Consider the following 21,901-nt stretch of genomic DNA (forward strand, 5'->3'; position numbering starts at 1 on the left):
AGTATCACTAGGAAACAGGAGTTGTTGGAAGTTCAATGTAAAACGTTACATTTAACATCAAATACATTCAAGTACCGTTAGGATTAAGTATTCTGAATGCAGGGGGAAGGAAAAGCCACTTGAGCTGGGGATAAGGAATCTAATTAAAAATTGGTATTAAGGATATAACTTGAGCCCACTATCATGCTTTCTGGAGTAGCGTTGTATCAGTTGTAAAGGGGAGGAAGAGGTATCATTAAAGCAGGAATGAAATGTTTTCTCGGATTAAAAGACAGAGATGAGTGAAACGGTGCTGTTGATCTCGGTAGTGAAGCGTCTGATCCCGCAATCCTTACGAGCGCCATTGGAGACAACGGATGACTTGTCGGAAGCGGGATCGTGAGTTGCGAGGGGAAGGATAAAAGACGTGGGCCCCAAACTCGTCACTTTGTATTTGGGCATTGATGGCATAGCTGAAAAGCGGAGCGACCCTGTAAGGGTTTGTACATTCATTTTAATACCGACCCAGTGAAAACGGAGCTACAGCCTCCGGAGTATTCCCTGAAACTAATCCGCCCGTGTGAAAACAAACCCGGCGTGTTTGCACAGAAAATTAGTATCAAGTTGTAGGTCACAACCGCCGCCTGAAACCGAGCTGCGGGGCGCAGGGCCGGCCTGAGGCGGCCGCGGGGCGCCGGGAGCTGCGGGCTGGCTGCGGGCAGAGCCCCGCTGCGGGGCGCGGAGCGGTGCGGAGCGGTGCGGAGCGCAGCCGGGGCCCGCGGCGGGCGGTGCTGGCGGGGCCGGGCTGCAGGTGGTGCTGCTGAGCCGGGCAGGGGGAGCCGCCGGGCCGGGGGGGCCTGGGAAATATGCGCATTTATTCAACAGCCAGCGTGCGGGGCTCGCAAATGGAGAGGCAGGGCAGCAGCCGCCGGGCTTAGGGAGCCGACCCTCGCCGAATATGATTTTAGATTTAGATTCGGCTTAAATCCAAAGGGAAAACACTTGATCAGGCTGAAAGCTGTGTAGTTGCAACCGCCGGGGTTATGAGCTATCAAACGCAATTACATTAAAATAGATTATACTGTGCAAATTGAGCCATTTAGAAGGTGAGAACCAAAGAAACAGCGCCGATCCCCCTTCCTTCTAAATTGCAGTTTGAGTTCCTTGCAATTCTGAGGCACAAAAGTAGGTGAGACTGCTTTTGTATCTGCAAAGTGCTTTATTTCTGAGTGTAATTCTAACTGAGTGCAATCTAGGTTAAAAGCTGGACAACTGGGTAATTAGAGCTCACTTGCTGCTAAAGGACGATCAGCTGTACCGTAGCTCATTTGTGTTCCCAGAGACTTGCTCTCTTCTCCCCTGAGCGGAGGCTGCTGGAGAAGAAGCATCTGCCCCCGGACTTTTCTTGGTTGCGGAGATGATGGTGCTGGACAAGGAGGACGGTAGGTGGGCTGAGATTGTGTAAGCCTGTGCTCGGGGTCTTCTGTGTGCTACTAATGTAGAAATAAATAGTTTTGAAACAGATGTGTGCTGCGCGTATCGGAGCGCTCTGCTTTCAGCTTCTGACATTTTTGTCTCGTGTTGGTCAAAGCATGCTTGCTCTTTATTTTATTTTTTGGTTTAATCTTCTCTCTGGCATGATTGAACCAGTCAAGAAGAGTTTAACCCAGGCTCTGTTTGCTGAAGGGTGTAGCAGAAACAGCTTGATTTTGTGTCTTTTATCTCTATTTAGATTTTTTTCTTTCTACAAGTTACTCTAATATATCCATTTTAGCCTGTTCATTTCAACAGCTTTTATTGTAAATCTAATTTTGAGATTTTCTTTCCATTGCATGTCATTTGGGTCTCTTTAATATGTGCCTTTAATATTTGTTTCTCACAGCTTTTCTTCATAGCTATAAACATAACGACAATAAACTAATAAGCTGCTCTGGCAAAAAAAAGCATTGGCTTATTCTAAGAATTTACTCCCTTCTCTAAATGGCACAAGTGGAGGTTCATTTGGGAGGTAATTTAATGAATGAAGCTGAAGGAGAGCTTGACTTGTTTTGGGACTTCGCATATGCTTATTTTTCTTAAAGCTGACTAGTCCTTATCAAGGATGACTAGTGGGTACAAACTGATGTAAGGAGCGATAGACAGTGTCAGTACTTTGAGTGACCCAATGCCACCTTTTGCACGTTGCCTACCAGGGCATGCAACTTAACTGCTCAGTCACCAGTAGTTTCTGGGATGAATGTGGTAAGTCTAATCACAACTTCTTAATGAGTTTTTGTCTGAGGCTGCTTTGTGGCTTAGGTCTTCCCTGATAGCTTGTACACTGAAAGCAAAGATTAGAACTGAGGCAGAGCAGGATGCTTCTGTAGCCGTCTGGATGGACTTCCATCGGTGGTGCTGTCTCTTGCCAAAGACCTCTGCCTTGGCAGCACTTTGTGTATTGACAGTGGGAACGAAGTCTTAACTTTCTAACGCACATCGGTAGCTATCAGCTCATTGTTCCGTTTCACCTTTATAAACAGGTGAAGTGTGCGGTGTAACGGGTTTGTTGCTGGATTCTCTGACCTTCTAAAAATTTTTTTCAGAAATCTCTTAAGTGTTGAAAAAAAAAGTCATAGGCAGTTGTCCCTTGAAAGTAGAAGAAATCACTGAATATTTGCAAGACTGTAGACAGGAAACAGCTTTTCACAGGGAGCCAGAGAGCTTGGAGAACTTGGAAGCTGAGCATTTTGGCAGTAGCATTGATTTTACTTGAATATATGTATTGCTTTTTAAAATATTTATGAGGCAAATAACTTGTAATTCAAAGTCACTTGCTTTCCCATGTCAGATTGGTGCTAATCATGTATTGTGAATAATACTGAAAGCTGCCCAATGCTAATAAGTTGGAGCGATAGGATTTTTGTTCCCTAACCCATATCTGTCTTCTGGTATTTTAAAACTGAATTAATACTGTACTGGAGAATAATTAGGAAAGAATGCTTGACTGTTGAAAATAGTGGATGGATGCTCACTTTGAACCAGAAGTCTTCTGCTGAAGTTTCTCTTCTCTCTCTCTCTCTCCTCCTTGCATCCCAAAAAAGGGTGAGGGGGGAATACTACCTTGTAGTTTACATCTAGCATGTTGAGGCCCTTATCTCATTAGAAGTTTGATTTCTAAAATTATCAGTCTGGTGTGTGGATGGGATGTGAGGTTTTGTTCGATGTGAAGCACTTGGGACAGTGAAAAAATGTGAATGGACTTTTCATAAAGATTGTACACCTTTCAAATATGAGACCAAGAAGAAATACATCATTATCAGGCCCCCCTCATATGCAGATTCAAACAGATTTTGACTAAGAGTTGACCAATGTGGAGCGAGTGCCCATGTACAAGTTGTCTCGCCCTTCTGATTTTTTTCTGTGCTAATTAAGCTGACATCCTTAAACTGTGAAATAATCTTCTTCAGGGAAAAAAATCAGAATAAATGCTGGGCTTTATTTCTGTTGAGATCTCGTAAGTTTCTTTGTTAACGCAGTAGAACTTGTAAAAAACCCAGTAGATGTGAAGCATCTGTTACACATCTTCTAGATCAGCTTTGCACTTGACTGGACTGTGGATAAAAGACACGCTAAGTGGTTGAGTATTGCTTACGCTGGGAAAACAAATGAAGCTAACAGGGTTTCAAAGGCTTTGAAGCAGTGTCACTCTCAGAGGTGTTCAGTTGTTTTCTTTGGCAATATAAGTTGAAGCAAGCTAGTTTACTTTATTAGAGGCATAAGGCTACTCTTGTAACCTTCCTCTGACTAAGATGAATTTGGCTGACTGACCTTGTTTCTTTCTGGACCACACGTGTTGCGCTGGGTTTGGGGTTTTCTCCTTCCCCCCCCCCCCCCCCCCCCTCTCTTTAGGACTCATCTCTTTTAAGGGACGTCAGCATTTTCCATATTTTGTTAAATCTTCTTTTTCAATTTGTGTTTCCCATTAGAACTATGTTCTGCTATGATGGAGCAATGCAAATCAAGTAGAATAGCCCAAATTAATTCTTCACATTGGTGGCAGTATGATTGCCTGCATGGAATCAATAATGCATCATGGAGGGATCAAATTTTGGAGTATAATGTGTGAATAATGCTTGACACAAAACAAAAATTCAGTCTTCATAATAGCAATTAGGAAAAAGCTGCAGCTTATCCCAGCTGTAATCTCTGCTAACAATGAAGCACAGCCTGGTAATCAGCATGTATGGTATGAAATGCACTAATAGAAATCACGGCTCTTTGTTATATGTGTGTGGGGGGGTGAAAGTTTCTTTTTAGCTAACTTGTACTGTGTTAACTAGACATAGTATCCTTCAACCAAATTATTGAGTGTGTGTGCACTTGTAAAAACACTGATCAGCTGTGTGTTTGTCCCGATGTTTGCACAGACAGTAGCACTACAAATCACGGATCCTTTGTGTTTTCAAGCAGAACTCTGATTAAATAGATTGCAAGAGTAGGCCAAGTAAATAAATATTGGAGGACTCTGTTAAATATGTGCCTGTATACCAACCTTGGGGTTTATTTTAAAAAATTTGCCACATTTTCTTCAAAAATGAGAAGAAAAATACGGATACTCGGTGGTTGTGTGCATTGGCGATGGAGAATGTGTCTTAGGTTGATGGGAGGTATTTAGGGCAATGAATATTAGGTAATTTGAAACTGGATTAGTAGCAGCAGTTGGGTTCCCTGTTGTGTAAGAGCCCATCTTACCCTGCACAGAAGGAAAGAAAAGCAGCGTTTGGAATTAGAAAAGCAGTGAAATTGATTGTATAATGGCAGTTACAGGAACGGTGCCACAGCGCCCTAGCCAGGACAGTAGAGCTGTCGGTTGGCTTCACAGATGAGTATGCCAGCAGCCATACGGAGGTACCTATAGATAGGTAGATGGATATGGAGGGAGGTCTTCCTGCAGCAAGATAGGTCCTGATAATCCTCTTCTGTTGATAAAAATTGTTATACACACAAAAACAAGGCATGTACAAGTTGTACACAAGCCTAATACAAAGAGTGCCCTATAGGAAGAGCTGTTCTGTGTGCTGCTGGTATCTTTTGTTTTCTTTTTAACGCACCTTTCTCAGGTGTACCTAGTGAGGAATTGTGCGGAGAGAGAAGGGGAAATGGCAGGGTGGCTTTTTCCTCATATAACATGGAATTTAATTTTTCTGTTGCGTAATATTCCTGAAGCTGCCCCCCCGCCCCTTTTTTTTTTTTTTTTTTTATCTCCCATACACTTCTACCTTGGACCTTCTCCGTGGTCTGCTATTGTGTAGCTCCCCATGTATAAAGAACAACTACACACCTTCCCAGACATCAAGGAATGTTTGTTTGAGGTCACCAGAGATGCTGTATTTACTTACTTAGCTGGGACACCTGTTGGTTTTTTGAGGGCTTGGTCTTGTCACACATGGTCTTGGTGTAATTTCAGAGGTTTGGTCTAGCTTTAGTTCATGACACAGTGTCCTTTTGTGACTCAAATGCACAGCAGTGGATTAATATATTTAGGAAGAAGAGACAGAAGGTTGTAAAAGCAGAAATCCCGAGTAAGACCAGAGCACATTTGGCAACAGAATAAACCCTGAGACTTGGTTTGGCCAGAAAGGACAAATAAACAAATAAATAAATTGGACCATTTCTCCAAAGCTGACCAAGTGTGGAGCTAGAGGTAGTCTTCCTGGAGGTGTCCCCTCTCCCTGGAAATGACAAATATAGAAGAATCAGAGAACCATGAGATAGTAAAGTAATTGCCTAAACCTTTCCAAGAAATGGAAGGTACTGTAGCTGGAGCACTGGTAACCTAGATATCTATTTAATGACATCTCTTCCTATGGGAAGAAGAGGTGTGAAAGGAGTTAGTAGACCTAACAGGAGCAAACTGCTTTGTATAGTAGTATTCCTGCTAGGCAATCCAATAGTTCTTGGTGTGTGCTCAGACTAGATAGTTGAAGGTTCTGGGTAGGCATCTTTATAGGATGCCATTGTTCTTCATTCCCAGATGCCAGTGACATGCGGTAGTTGTCTGGTTGACATAAGTGTTAAAACAGTGTAGGAATATTTTCCAGCTTGGGTAATACCGGAAAAGAAGCCAGTTCTTGGAAATTAGTTTGCTCTAATTTTGGTTTAATATAGTAGAAAGTACGCTTGATACCCTGGCAGCGGAACATAATTTGTCTTCTTTGGAGTTAGTGTTAAATTTTATTATCTTTAATAGATACAACGTGAACATGTCAGCCTGTTTGTCATAGCCTTTCTGAAAATGCTCTCTTATGGTAGAATCTTCGGAAAAATTGCTTTTAAGAGCAGTGCATTATTAATAAAGTAATCCATTAGGTCTGGTGATAAAGGGTCACAGCAGAGTCTGAAATACGTTTCTTAAATGGTTAAGAAATTTATCATGGTTGGAGGATTAATTGATTTCATTTGGAGGCTTTCTTAAGGTTTTCAGGCTTTGTGTTTAGAGATGGTTTTACTCTCTTTGGAAATGTGCTTGCTGCTCAAAGTTTTGCTTCACTGTCATTAGCATGAACTATTACATTTCTGCTAAAGGCAAACTGTTCTTTCAGCATTATGACTGATTGCATCTGTGAGGAGTCTTACTTAGATAAAGAATATGAAAGTTTATGGCAAATAAGGTATTTTACTTGAAATCAATTCAAAATCAGAATAATGGTATCAAGCATTAAGTGTTGCAGTGTAAGAGTAAAAAAGGCACTGCAGATGCTGCTAAATGCTGAACTATAAAACTCTAATGGGTCTATATCTTTTTAAAATTGGACAGAACTGTCATCATTTAGAATACATAGACATTGTTTTAAACTGTGTAGAAATCACTGCCCCCAACTTCAATAATGCGCGTAACTGTTGCCAGTCCATGATTTATTCAGTCAATGTAGCTCCTGTTCACTGAAGACTTTGGGGGCGGAGGGAAGGGCAATTTAAAATGAAAGTTGTTCCCTATTAGATTAACATAATTAAACCTATAGATGGTCTGGAAACAATTCACTGCAGCTACTCTTCTTTAATTCTCCGTGTGTAAGCCTGTGTGCGCGTTTTCTCTGTCCTCCAACAGGATGTCTCCCGAGCCCAAGTTTTCAAGAGCGATGTTGGGTACTACCTGTGCAAACAGATGCTCAGCTTTCCAGTGAATGTTCTGGCAAGCTAGTTTCTTTGTACCTTGCACATCAAAGCAGATAATTGATGCTGTTGTCCAAATTTAGAGGCTATTTTATTTTCACTGAACAATTCTGAATTCTTTATGCCAGTGTTTAGAGTTCCTTGCATGCTAATCAAACTCTGAAAGGGCGATTTGGGCAGTGGAAGTAATATTTACCTCTTTTTAAACTCCTGATTTCAACAGTTCTAGTTTCTCTTAAAGGAAAAGTGGATGACTCTTGCATATTCATGACTGAACTGCAGAGAACTTGGAGCAGAATTAAACAATTAACCCTCTCGCCAATGTAAACATCCATTTGAGTAGAAGCCAGGGATGTTCCAACTTGGTTTATTATGGATCTGAGATATAGAAATGTATTCCGGAGGACTGTGTTTCTAATAAATAAAAAGGCATAATGAGAATGTAACTGGGAAGGAAGACAAAAGCAGCCATGCTTTAAATTGTTAATGATGGTGCCAGTGGCTGCAGCTTTACCACAGCTGTTTAAATTGATCAGCTAGTGAAAATGTTTTGTTTTGGCATTTTCCCTGCATGTGCAACTCTTTCGAAGGTACTTCTGGAAGCTTTTCAAAGGGGAATCATGATCTTTTTTTTTAAACCAGGCGTAGAACACCAGAGTTTCCAGTATTTTGGAATCCATTATTTAGGGATGCAGTTCCGTTTTTTTGTAAAGATTTTGGCTGATGAGCCAGTGCTTCCCCTAAATTTCCTTTACCAATCTTCTTTATTTTTTTTTCTTCCCCTCCAGAAATTTTGTAAATTACTCACTACCCATAAGAGATGAGGCAACAGCACACTTCCTAGCTGTCCTTTTTTCCCCATCTCCTCTATTTTCCTGGTGCTACTGAGCTTGATCAGGAAAGCAAAAAGGTGCTACGTCAATTTGCTATGCGTCTTTTGGTCAAGCATCCAGTGTGAAATTGTTCAGTAAAATGTACTTCTTCAGAGGGAACTTGCTACTAATTTATTTCCTGGTTAGCTCTACTGTGCGGCTGATGTGGGTTAGCCAATACCTCTTTAATCCTTGTGTTGTTTCCTTCTGTTCCAGAGACATGGGTCTGCATTTCAGAAGGATGCAATCCCTTCAAGTCAAGTAGGTAGAGGGAGGTCATGCTTTCTGTATGTTGACAAGTGGCGTGGTAGAGATGTACGGGTGGAGGACTGGCTTGGTCCTGTGAGCCTTGGTGTGTCTTGCAGAACACCTCCCGCCTTGGGTTCCCACCTGAAAGAGCTTGTGAGAGCAGACCTGCCCTGGGACCTTGAGTGAAACCTCTTCCTGGCACTCTTGATGGCAGGTGGCTTGTGGATAGGCCATGCCTTGGATAATGTTGAGCAACCTGGTTTCTGCCTAATGTACTTGCAGTGGGGGTGGGTATTGAACATTATTCAGAATCCATTATATATTTATCTTTATACTCCTTTGTGGAAAATGATTTCTGTAAGTACCCTGTTATGGTTATGAAAGCCCGAACAAGCATCAGTCTCAAACCCTTTGACCTGTCTGCACAGAATGGAGATCTGTTTTGAAAAGGACTCCTTTATATCTGTTTTTACTCCATGCCCTTCCATTCATTTGCCTATACAAAGCAATAAAGGGTAAAACTAAAGTAACATAAATTGGTCTGTCTTCCTGAATCCATGTCTCGCTAATGTACCCAGATTAACTCAACTGTAAATTGTCTCCTTTGGATGTCGTGTCTTGCTAAAAGTTTCCTATATGATTCATGATTTGGATTGCTTTTAACAGCTATTGGCTAAGCAATATGGTAAATGTACAAGGTGATGCAATTGGCATTAGTGAGAGGATGCACAGGAGCATGTAATGCAGTCAATACTACATTAACTACTGATGCCCAATTACAGAAACTGGAAGAGTGGCTTTTAGGAGCATTAGGACTTGCAGAAGAGCTGAGATCACCTGCCGCTCCTTGCCTAAAAGCTTCACCCTTTATGCGCTGGGATCAAAGCAAACATTTAGGCGCTATTTTGTCATGTATAACAACGAAGGTATTTTTCCCCCCCTTTTTTTTTTTCTCCAAAAAGTGTCACACTGATGCTTTTAGCACATGTAAAATCCTATCTCCATATTTCAAGATTCTACCTCCATCTCCTGGGGCAAGACTTTATTTGAATAAAAACTCTTTAACCACCCCTGCATTTACTGTTTCTCTGAAGCTTGCTACTTTAGCCATTTTTTCTTTTAAAGAAATACTAAGTGCAATTTCAAGTGTCCTATTTCAGTGTGTCAGACAAGGCTCCCCTTCGCTCCCCCCAGCTCCTTCCCTTTTCTAATCTGTATATGATTGTTTGCGACCTCAGCTGGCTTGAAGTCTCTAGCAAGAGTGTTTTAAAATACAACCAGATACCACATAAAACGGGATATTTGAGCGTGTGACCTCTCTGCAGTCCATGTTCAGATTAAGCACACATTGTTTCCACCATTGCTTTTAAAACCCATTTGCAGTAGATGGCAAAGGACCACGTTGCACTAAAAGACAGTGCATACTTTTAGATTGAGCTGAGTGTGATCACGGCTTCTAAATCTATTTTAAAAATAATGAGCAATGTCACTGCTACATGGCAAAACTAGCAGCCCACAAAGTTCCTCTGGACTTAGAGCGAGATGGGAAATTAAGCAGCTCTAAGAACACTGAAATATTTTAATATAACAGACAGCTGGCAGGTGGCTTATTGCGCTTGTTGCAGCTTCCAGCTATGATACTTGGCATATTGCTGCTGCTTTTAATCCTCAAAGCATTTTGCCAGTATTAAGGAATTTGTGCACCCCAAGTCAGCATCCTCTGGAACCAAGGCCGGAGTATCTGGTGGGATGTGCCACCTTGAGGCATGGGTGGACTTCTGTGCAAGCTGTCCCAGGCTGGTGCAGCTCTGCTTTCTGTCTGCAAAGCCCTGGCTGCCCTGCCCAGCAAAAGAGGAGTGGGATCTGCAAGGCCACCTTTTGTGGCCCAGTGCTGGGCTGGGGTCCCACCTTGCCTGTTCCCCCGTGCTGGGTTTGGAGATCAGAGCTCCACAGAAAAAGGGAGAAACAACTTCTGTATCTCCTGGGAAGGACGGAGTGCTATTGCAACAGTTGCTCCCCTTGACTGTTGTTGGGGCAGTTGTGGTGATCCCCTCTTAATAGGCAATTTTTTTTTTTAATTTTTTTTTGTGTGTCCCTGAGGTTTAGTACAAGTAATCGCAAGTTGCTGAGGAAGAACCCTCGATAGCTTACCTTCCCGCCATAACTGTGAGCATTGGTCATGTTCCCCTCTGATTTTTGCTGTGATTGTAAGTGTCGGTTGCGTTCCACGCTGGCGTTTCACGTGTGCGACAGAAAAATTAGGTAAGACTGCTGTAAAACATCCCGACAATCGACGGGCCTTCCTTAGGGACTGGTTTTTGCTAGGTGGTGCCTTAGCTTCTTAGCTAGCTGGTGTCCTGGTTCTCCTGTGATTGCTCCAAGGTCCTGTGGAGCTCTGCCCCATCCCTAGTGATGTCTGGGTGCCCAGCGGTCCAGGGGGTTTTGCTGTGGCTGGAGGAGGGACTGGAGGGGCAGGGGTGGAGAAGGAGCGCTGTTATTTTTAAAGAGGACTGTTGCTTTCAGTTCCTGATTGATGATCTTTTGAATGTCCAGGGGGAGGGAGCAGAAGGTAACCTGCTGGTTTTCTCCTTGCACTAATGTGTTTAAAAGGTGGCATCAGCAGTGGAGGCGTGGGGGAACTTGACTGAGCGCTGCCTTTAGCGCGGCTTCAACAGACAAGTATCCTGTGCTCGATGCACTTTCCAAGCTGTACAAACAATGCTTTAAATGTCTGAAGTACCCAGCAGGGCAAGTCAAAATGTCCTTGAGCAACTTTGTATTTAGACAGTGTTTTCTCTTTTCCTTTGATTAGGAGGGAACAGATGTGTCTCTTACGTGTGTGTTTGCGCTCACCCCCTGATGCACACCCATTCCCTGTCCTTGTGCAGGGGCTGCAGTATTTAGGGTAGGCTGTTAGTCCTCTTTGTTCTTTCTTATTACTTTTTTTTTTTTTTTTTTTTTCAGAGAATCTAAGTTGGAATTTAGAGAGGTCAGACTAAACAAGGTTTTAACTTACTCTCGCTCATTCCCTTATCTCTCTTTAATTTGGATAGAGTAAAAAAAAACTATAATAAGGTTTCCTTTAAAAAAAATGTATGCATATATAGAATCGATTCATTGACCAGTCTTTTTGGGGGTTTTAAGCATTCGGTTTAAGTGGGCTGCTCAGTGAAATTTGTACATTCATAAAATAGCTGATTGAAAAGCAATATTTCAGATAAATACAAGCCAGCGATCTATCAGCAGTTGTAATAAAAGCTGGGCTTCAGGCTGTGATTTTATTTTGAAATAATAAGAATTGCTTTATTCTTTTTACTTGAGTTACCATGGTAATTCTGTCGTGTAGCAGTGTTATATTGATTTAGAAAGTGGACAGTAATATTTCTTTTGTGTTATTCTGTTTCTAGGGGTTGATTTCTAATTTCCACTTGGAGATTACTTTTATAAATTTCTTAAGTCCTTCCACTTTTTTCTCTAGCAGTGTAATTTTCCCCTCACACATTGCTATTTTCTGAGCTTATTGGTTTGCTCTTATTTTAAATTAAACTTGCTGGTTTCAAATATTGAAATGACATCTTTGTCTGTGTCTGTACTTTGGTTTAGCAAAATATTACAGTCTGCTGTTTTATGCTTAATAATTTAAGAGAAGCTTTATGTCTGCCATCAGTGGTTGTTGGTAACTCATGACTAAACCAACACAGAGCTTAAACCTCTGACATTTTAATACTGTGTAATGGTGCTTCCACCCTGCACACTGTTTCTTTTCTTAATCTGCCTTGTGTGTATGTATATGCTAAAGAGAATGACAATTAAATTCTGAAGAGATCAAGAGGAATGTTTGGATGGAGCTGGTTCTTGGCCACTTTAGGTCTCCGTCGCACTTGAGAGAGCCACTGGTTTTGTCCATCATGCAGGTACCATTCCTCGTTACCCATCTTCCTCATGCAATTCAGAATCTTCAATTTCTGAAAGCAAAACTTTGACTTGCAGAAGTGTGTGTCCGTACCCAATGGCTGACAAAAAAAAAAAAAAAAATCAAACTGCTTTAGGTCTGTACAGGATTGTTGTACCTTAGCTATGGAGCACTGCTCTTAGATTGCTACTGCTTTAAGAAGTGACAGCCTAAATTGGGGTGTGACTGGTCCTTTTGGCCTCTCTTTTTTTTTCTTTTTTTTTTTTGGTGAATGAGAAATAATGCTTCTATTCTGAACCTGGGAGATGAAGGGAAATGAGCCTCAAGCACCACTGTTTTCAGAAGTGGTAGTTTAGATCCTGAAACCAAACCCCTGAATTCTGCTTTCAAACGCAAGTAATTCAACTTTCCTTTTAGTATAGAGGGTGGGAAAGCTGCTCTGGGAGCACTAAGTGCAGATTTCCTGGTCTCATGAAAATGCCACTGAAAGGTTTTGCCGTGCAAATAACTGATGGGAGGGGGATTGAAGCCTTGCTCCATTGCCCTTTGGTTTCATTCCCGTGTGAAGCTCACAACAGTCAGAGGGGTCTGGGAGACCCAGCTATCTATACTGGGATTTCTGGACCAGCTACAGGCAGGAATTACCATCAGCTGGAAATCACAGAAGAGGGGAAGGGTGGCATGGACATGTGGTGGTTGACCTCGAAAGACTGAGGTGTGAGGTAGCTGGAAGAAGTCAACTGCAGTCCTGGAATGGGTTGAACAAGAAACAGCTAATAACAATCACTGTTAGTAGTGCTGGAGAGAGGCACTGATAGACCTTGTCTATCATGGTTGAACCAAGTGTCACTCATTCTCAGGGACAGTAAATCTATGTGGAAATAGGGGCAGAGGGGATGCTCGTGAAGACAGAGGGGTCCATGCTTCAACTTGTCTACCTTTGCAAAATGAAGGCGGACTGGTCTGCCAGGACACTGGGAGGAAGGAAAATGGGCTTTTTGCTCTAAAATATTTTATTGTCATTAGAACAAGTAGTTGGAAATGGCTAAGAATATTTCTAAGCTAGCAACTTGAAAGCTTTTGAGCTTCAGAAAAGTTGGTCTCTAGATCGGGCTTCCCCAGAGAATAGTGGAGACACGAAGCTGAATTGTTTGGGTTAGAGCAAGAGATGGTGTGATAGCCTCCAGCTGCAGGAGGTGGGACGCACGAGTCCTCCTCAGTCGTCAGTCCGTGCTGAGGCATTTATGTCACAGTGTATGAAGCTCTGTCAGTGTTTCCATATAAAACCCATATTTTCATGAACATTCATTTATGGTGAAAGTCTGCACATAAGATCCTGCCTGAGGATACCTTTTTCTTTCCTATTAAAATTTTATAAACCCGTCACTTGGCTGGGATTTTTACTTCTCTCTGAAAGTAAAGTAGAAGGGGGGCCCTGGTGGGGAAGCATGGAGGGTATAGTGTCATTTTCTTGCTCAGTGCTCCCTAAAAAAAAAAAAAACAAAAACAAACCAAAAAAGCAGAAGTTAGAAGTTTATGGGTGAACTGTTAGATGGGAATGGCAAAAGCCATGTCTGCAGGTTGGACTTTTCAATGATCTGATTTGGTTTGGTCAGAGTGTGAAAAGGCACAGGCAGCTGCTGCTCCCAGAAGTCTCCCCGAGCTTTTCTGCACGTGTTGGCGTGCAGGTGTTGCCAGTGCTGTGTGGCTTGAGAGCAGTGATCCGTAAACTTCAAGACCTTCAAATGGGTCTTGACCTGTGAGGCAGTAATGGCCCTTGGAGCATTTATGGGCCATCAGGTGATGTCTGTTACACATGAGTCTGTAATAATTCCAGAATAAATAACTTGATTTTTTTTTTTTTTTGTAAAGTCAGTAATTATATCTCTCCACAATGGAGTGCAATGGCTCCGCATGCTAAAATGCAGTTTTGAAGCAATGCAACAAGAGACTGTTTAATGTCTCTGACAGTCTTGGCACTGAGCACAAGTCCTCTGCTTTCTTCCTCCAGCATTTTCTTTCTCATTGCTTACATGTATTGCAGCGTGTCCGTGCTACCAGGAGCTGACATCTCGCCCCAGATTCTCTGTGATGGGGCAAACAAATACCTGATACTATGGGTCTCCTCAAAGTAATGCTTTGGCCTTTCCCCATCCCACCTGCTTTTCAGGAAGAGCTTCAGCTGATAATTTACACTGATCTTGGTAGGGCTCTGCGCTCAAGAGAGCAATCTTGCCCTGGTAGGAGAAGGAACTAGATGATTTAGCAGTCTTTTTTTTTTTTTTTTTTTATAAGCATTTCTCTCTGTATCTGATCTTTTCACAGGATACAGTGCTGCCTGCATCCTAAGTTAGGATTTGGGTTTGCTACCCCCTACCTAAAATATATTTTCTTTCCCTATGGTTCATTCTATTATAACTCTAGGATATATCTTCTGGGACTGAGTAATTGGCTAGGTCAGAAGTAATCTTTATTTTCACTAGAGAGATGTTTACAAACTGATGCTGTAGTATCTCTTTAAAACCCACTGAGAATCTGATTAAAGGCCTGAGGATCTTCTGCAAAGATTGCCTGCTCCCAGTTGACTTGAAAGGGTCAGCGTGCTGTCACAGTTTTGACGACTAAGAATTAACTTAAGGCTGATTCAAATGCTACTCTCTGTGTATAGCATTGATTGGACTGCTTTCAGATGGCAAGAGGTAACTTTATACTGCAGCATGTGTGAACTCCATTTAGTTAAATAGGGAAGCTGAATGAATATAGTCGCTTGTGGTACGGGAGCTCAAAGGTGAGCGTGTGCTACGCCTTCTGCCCTGAATTAAATACTTTGGGGAGGGTGGGAGAGAAACATAATTCTTGTGGTAACATACTTGGGATACAGCTACAGCAGTCAGTTCTTGCCAAGTGCAGCGTTTCACAGCATCTTTTCTTCTTCCCCTACATGTGGTCCACCCTGTAGGCTTGACCATAACGAGATGGGATTGCTTGTAGTGGAAACGGCAGCAGAGTACTCTTTTGAATGGGAAAAAACCCTGTCCCGATGAAATTAGTTTGGTGCAACATTATCACTGCCCCTTTTCCAGGAATTGATAGTAGCACTAAGATTTCTAACCTGGTTTCATGTGAGCATCAGTGCTCAGAGGCATCACGCATTAATGTGGGAAACAGCTGGTGTTAACTCACATAAAGCTGTGGGGTTTGTGGTGCCACGCGTCCAGTTGCGAGCCTTGGAATAGCTTTTAAGAAGCCCCTGCTGAATGCAACCCCTGCCATCATGATGCGCTTTGCGGGAAGCAATGCCAGGCTGCAGACGGGTGTATTCCAGCGCTGTCAGCGTGTGCACCAAAGCAGGCAATGCTGCTGCTTCTGCTGCAGCTCAGTCCCTTGTGGAAGTTCTGCTGAGCACCTTGTGGAAAGAAAATGGGCTGAGCTGAGGTGTGCTCCTGAGAGCTTGCCCCCGCCTGCCAGCCTCTCCATCCAGCCCGCAGTTGCCCCTAGCTGATGGAGCAACCAGGGAAGGTGCCCACCAGCGTTAAACCTCCAGTCAGGACGCAGGGCCCAGCTGGTGTAAGTCAGTGAGCATCCTGCTGCTTCAAAGCAAAGGTGGGGATTCCTGATTTCTTGCCTTCTGTAACATCTGGTAAGCTAAAGGCCTTTCTGGTGATGCAGCACCTGGGCCTTTCTTGGGGTTTCGTAGATACATCAGCGCTGTCCACAAGTGAATGTTCTCAAGGGTTTGGTGCATCTGTCTTAAAGGGTTTAGATTTCCCTGAGTAATTTCTTGGGAATTCTTCCTAGTATTGTCTTGGAGTGAGCACGATGTAGCTGTAGGCCAAGATGCTAGGCTAACCAAAAGCTTTTGTGCAGATTTTTTGCTTTTTCTTGCTTTTTTTTGTGTCTTGCAACTGTTGTATTAAGTCTGGGGGGAAGAGTTGCTGGAAACACTGACAGGGTCTGAGGTAGAGCAACCGGAGATGCCATGCTGCAGCAATGTGCTGCTTGCCTTTAATTGTGCCCACTGCAATTTCTGTGCTCCCCGCGGGCAGCCTACCATGCACTGTTCCTGCGTGGTGGCCACGCTTGCATCCAGAATTGCAATTTGCCAGTGATCACACCCTCAGAAGAAAAAACATGCCCTGGTGGGATCCTGAGCGCACTGAAAGCAATAGCAACTGCACCAGCCAAGGTAGAGGAAAAGAGAATGATTTTGCCATCTCCTGTAGGTGACCAGCCATAAAGTCAGACAGTTTTCGATCTGCAAGGCTTGAAAAGTGACACCAGAGAGCGACAGTCTCCCCCCACCTTCCCTTCCAGGCTGGAAGAGGTGCTGTACCATGGCCACGGTAGTTTAGTTGTGGCATGTTTCACTGTATGCAGCTGCATCCATTTTCTGTAAACAAAGCTTTGCCTGCCTCTTGGGACAAATATTTGGGACTTGTCTTTTGCCATTATAAACTTTTCATCAAATTAAACAGTGCTTGAACTGGGGAGCTGTGGACATGTTGCAGTAGCCCCTGTGCTACACTTGATGGATATTCAGTGTTTGCTTTTGCTTCTTTTCATCCTGTTTTCTTTCTGCTTGGGCTGGTTGGCTCCTTCCTCATCACTGAGCAAGCTCCACGAGTTTAAGTCTCAAATGATGACTTGTTTCCCACCCCCTGACATCCCAAGGAACTAGATAAAAATTTGAGCTCAACAAAACCAAAATTGCCAAATCCTGATCTCAACTTAGGGATTCTCAGTGTGTGCTGTTCTCATTTCGCTTGTAAACTTACAGCAGTGACACTCTGAAGAACACTCCTTGGTGATGCTTTAATCAAAGAAAACAAATATTTCTTGGTTCTTGGCTTAAGTTTCCATTAGATCTACAGAGCAAGCCAGTTGTGAAGATTATTATGCTGGTTCCTGCTACTCTTGTAGCATGTTAGCATGTTACTTGTAGCATGTTACTCTTGAGTCATGTTAGTTGTTACTACAGTAACAACTGTGAACAGTGTGACAAGTCTCATTTTGTTTCAATTGAATGAATACTCATCAAATGGTATTAACCTAGTTAAAATTTTGCTTATCAAAGGAAGATCTGTAAAGCAAGCCAGGTAAGTGCTTGTTACTGTTTGAAGCTGTATGAGAATGCAGGAGGAGGAGTTGATTTTGAACTTCCCTCACACTGCATATCATGATCAAGCGCTTGAGGCAACTTTTAACATCTGAATGAGTTTGTCATTAAAGAGCAGTGTTGATAGCAGGGCTGTGTTTACTCAGCATTTCCCTGCAAGCTCTCAGAGCCCTCCTTCCACTTAAGTGTTTCCCCTTGAGTTTAGTAGAGATGCCTACCCAGTGAAGGAAAGGTCTTGCACAGCCTGTGGACGCTGCATGACAGTAATTCCATGAAATAAATGCTGAAGATGCTTTTTATGTCCTGGAAAAAAATCACTAAAACATCATGTAGGAAAAAAACCAAAACAACAGGACTTGACCCTGCTTGTGTTTATATTTGTTTGGTACTATGCTGTGTAAGGCAGTGTATGCATACAGAATAGCAAGAAATAATCTCAGAGCTAGAATGTTTGGGTTAAGCATCCAAAAAAAGGTTGAGAAGGGCAACGAAAGTAAAGTAATTTTCCCAAAATAGCAGCGTTTTGGTAATCTCTGGTGGGATGAAATTCTGGTCTCCAGATATCAGGCATGAACACTATATGCTAAATTGCAAAAAACGTGCAAGTTCATGTGATTCTTGCTTTAGTACCATACCCAAGGGCAGATCAGCATGGGTGCTGGCTGTCAGTCCGTTGCCAGTTTACTTTGAGAGTAAGGTTTTGTGTTATACTGTGTCAAATGCTAATCTGGTTAAGGCTTTCTGCATCGCTTATGCAATTTAATATGTCATCCTCACCTTCCCCCTTGCTGGATTTACTCTACTGTATAATATGTATTATGGCAAAGTGTTTTTCCTCTAAAATAGAGAGAAACAATTTGGGAGCAATGCGCAAACCAAATGAAACACAAGCTCTACTGGAAGATTGGTTGACAGCAATGTTTTAAAAATATTAGCAAGGAGATATGCAATAAAGCACAGAAGTGTCTTTGGAAATGTTAAAGCAAACTGGGTCTGTGTGTATGTGAGGAGGGAAGTGTAGTCATCTAGGAGGGGAAGAGGAGGAGAAGGGCATGCATGAGTTGGAAGCAGAACAGACTCAGGAGGGTTTGTGAGTTTTGGGTATTACTGGCTCTAAGTCAGAGGAACTTGTACAGAGCTAAGCAGAAGTTTCATGGAACCTGCCATTTTTGAAACATACCCAGAAAAATATTCCTAACTAGTTAAGGGCTTGACAACATTTAGTCTTTATTTTACATGATGACTGATCAACTAGTATTTAGTCTTCTGCTGGGTCTTGCATGGGTTTGGGTGGTTTTGCATACGGTGCCTTACAGGAACCAGATCTGAAGAGGTAAGTGGGAGGTGGGAAGCGTAGCCTGGCTCTGCTGTGTGCCGCAGTCCTGCGCAGGGGGCTTAAAAGGGCAGTTTCATGGCCAGGTCTGCTGCCAGGTATTTGCAAGCGCTCAGTGCCCTCAGCCTTTGGTGGCCATCCTGTGGGACGCGTGGCAGAGGTGGTGCATGCTGACAGGGAGGCAGGAGCCCCCACTGCAGCCGTGGGCACCCCCTGGCCAGGGCCGGGGTGTCCTGTACCCTGACCAGCTCTGCCTCAGCTGAGGTGCTTGGCATGGAGGCCGTCTTCTGCTTGAGAGCATGTGGCTGAAAGGTATGGTTTGGTGTGTGAAGAGGGGAGGAGCAGAGACCTTCCCAGGTGCTGTGGCAGAGCCATCCTCCCGTTTGCCCCTATGCTGGCTGTGGTGCAAACCCACCGTCTGTGCTTCACCCGGAGCTGCGGCCATTTGCCTGCTGCATCTGAGGAGCACGTCCTGCTTCATAACTCCATCTTTCCGACTTGTGTCAGGCATCCGTGTAGCTCTGTACTTATGCCTCTTCGAAAGACAGAATCTTCATTTCTCCCTCCATTTTTGAAGAACTGAGATTCTTGAGTCATTGAATCATTTGACTTGCCCTCTGCTATGCTGCCTTTGCAGCATCCCTTTTATGTAATCACCGCTGCTCGCAGTATTCTGTAACACAGCCCCACTCCTCTCTCTAATACGCTGCTATGGTGTCCATGACTTACATCCCTGAATTTTCATTACTGCTACAAAGACTTTTATGCGCTTTAAAAGGGAACAGATGGATTCTTCCCTATTTTGGAAGAGATCATTCGTGCCTGTCCATCTTCTCAAGTTCACCTATTTTCATTACTTTAACTCAAAATGATTTGTGGAGCCTTCTGAGCTCTCAAAATTAAACTGGTGCCTGAATAAGATTTGAACCTAGATTTTCCTCATCTAACCTAAAGTAGATGATAGCTTCAAGGGGGGACCTAGAGAATAGTTCATTTTGGTTATAGCTCAAACCGGTAGTCAGCCAGTTCTTTCCCACTGTGCTCTTTCAGAGTTGCTCCAAGGAAGCTCACAAAGAGCCCTTCTGAGACTGAAGTGGGAACAAAGTGCTAATTGTTAAATTATCTTTTGTTCCCCAAAACCTAAGGAAAATAATCTGAAGGATGTTAGTTGCATACAGAGTATTTCTGTCTCCATCCAGCGTTAAGTAGTCTGTTTTAGAAAACCTTTATTTTTTGTCCTTTGCAGTTCTCAATAGGCTTTGGCACTCAATACAGACTCTAGCAGGTGGCATTTTTGGCAAATGACCTCTTCTTAATACCAGGATGTTCAGAAGTTGGCCTTTCTCATCTTTTTGAGAACTGTTAAAATAGGAGGTGAAGGGCAAATGTGCTACTAATAGGGTGAAGACGCACAAAGATCTTAGACCAGAAGAAAATCAAAATATCGGTTTCCAAAGAACTGAGTAACCGGTGAGGAGCGTGGTCTAATAGCTGGGTACAGTAACTAGCACCACTTCTCTCCAGAAACAAATGATGCAAACTTACAAGAGCAGGTCTTCTGCTGTGGCAGAGGTTAATTATACGAGTGGTTCTGCAACTTGCAGGCTTTTCCTTCTGCGCTTTGCTCACATTTGCCTTTCTGGCGTGAACTGCAGTAATATGCACAATTTATGTGTCTCTGTCTGATTTTGGTTAATTGTAGTAGTAATTACTAATTTCCAACCCTTGACCTGCTTTTTTAATCGCATTATTTAAACGATCTTTTTGTGCCATTTTAGAATCTGGTGTTTGGTTTTTAATTTAGATAAATTATGCTAAAATGTTCTTGAGAGAGCCACACGCTAAGGTCAAAAGCTTTATCTGTGCAGTGCCCATTTTCTTGAACCTATTTTAATAATCGTTGCTGCTTTCTTTAACGGGTGGTTTTTGTCTGAACCATGCTAAATCTGTCCTGTTTAGGCCAGGCTGCTGATGTAGCAGTAAAACAGTGCCGCAGAGCAGCCCTGGGGCTTCGGGCTCTCCTGGGTCAGGGTGGCTGTGGGGCTGGGTGTCCCTGCCTGCACAGCTCCCAGCGTGCCCAGCCCCAAGTCCCCTGTTCCACAGCTCTGCCCAGCGCCCCTCACTGTGCTGGCCACACCTGCGGGAGGGCTCTGCAGGCCGGCCAGGTCAGCAGGGTGAGACCCCTCGCCGTACGGACCTCCGAGCTCGGGAGGTGAAGGGGAGGTGGCACTTCATCCCGCAGAAGAGCGATGGCCAGCCGTCACCGTGAGCGGCCAGGGCTTGTGGTCAGCCTTCATGTGGGAGAGCTCTCGGTGGTTTTAGAAATGACACTGGGTTTTTATCCCTCTGCTCTCCCCAGACAGAGACATACCCGTGTCTACAGGTAGGGAGGCGTTTGCTGCCGTGAGCTGTGCTACATTTTACGCAGACCGGTTTTCCTACCTTCTCTCCTCCTCCTCCTTTTGCTTTCCATGCAGAAAGTTCAACAGGGTGTGACGTTTCCCAACTTGGAACCAGGTATTAAAGAGCAATTAGCTGGCCAGCCTCCCTGGATAAAACAGAGAAAGCTTGCAAAGATCTTCTTGTCTTTAAACATTTGTACAAATCTCTTGTCAAATACAGAAGTAATTGCCTTTTCCCCCCTTTCTTTTTCCTCTATCCTCAACCACTTTCAGTCCTGCATCTGGTTTAATATAATGGGTGTTTGCATGAATGGCTTAGTTAGCCAGGGTGGTAATAAAACACTTTAAATTTATTGTGACATTTGGATTTAATTAAAAAGTACACACTTAGAAAAGTAAAACATAATGTGTAGAGGGAGTCAGGAAGGTTTTTCTCCTTTTCTTCCAAAAAGCTAATTAGAGTTGTATTTTAAATTGTTTATGTGCTGCTAATCATTGTAATAAATCATTTATACTGAGAAAGACACACTCTAATGTGCTTGTGTAACTGTTTATGCTCTCAAGTTTCTATCATGAACAAATTGATCTGGAAGTGAATTTATTAACCACTGGGGAAGAAATCATTAGTGCTTTCTCTAAATATTCCCCAGGTACGCTTTTATTATAGTAGTTTACTGTTTTAACTAAAAGTAACGTTACAGGGCCTTGGTTGTAATTATGATGCAAATCGACTTTCCATCATTTAAAAGGAGGGAAAACTGCCTTTTTGCTGGTAACATATATCGATGTCATATACGCCAGACAGCCTCACAGCTTCCAAAGGTTTCTTGCTGAAAACAAACTGTGAACTTGTGTTTTCAGAGGAGCTAGATGTGGGGACTTTAT

At 43.1% G+C, this 21,901-nt stretch overlaps 1 protein-coding gene across 8 annotated transcripts in view; it reads left to right on the forward strand.

Moving 5' to 3' along the window:
* Nucleotides 1–21,901, forward strand: part of LMO1 (LIM domain only 1) — a 75,536-nt gene that overhangs the window by 18,019 nt on the left and 35,616 nt on the right. The window contains exons 1-2 of one of the 8 annotated variants that reach the window (XM_056354942.1): nucleotides 880–1,168; nucleotides 1,320–1,421. The exons of 5 other annotated variants lie outside the window; for them this stretch is intronic. In XM_056354942.1, the coding sequence (XP_056210917.1) occupies nucleotides 1,397–1,421 (25 nt within the window). In that variant the 5' untranslated portion in view covers nucleotides 880–1,168; nucleotides 1,320–1,396. Of the gene's footprint in view, nucleotides 1–863; nucleotides 1,422–21,901 lie in introns of those variants that run through there. 2 more of the 8 variants (XM_056354943.1, XM_056354941.1) reach the window with 2 other exon arrangements.

Source organism: Falco biarmicus, chromosome 10, assembly GCF_023638135.1.
Source record: "Falco biarmicus isolate bFalBia1 chromosome 10, bFalBia1.pri, whole genome shotgun sequence".
Classification (NCBI taxonomy): Eukaryota; Metazoa; Chordata; class Aves; order Falconiformes; family Falconidae; genus Falco; species Falco biarmicus.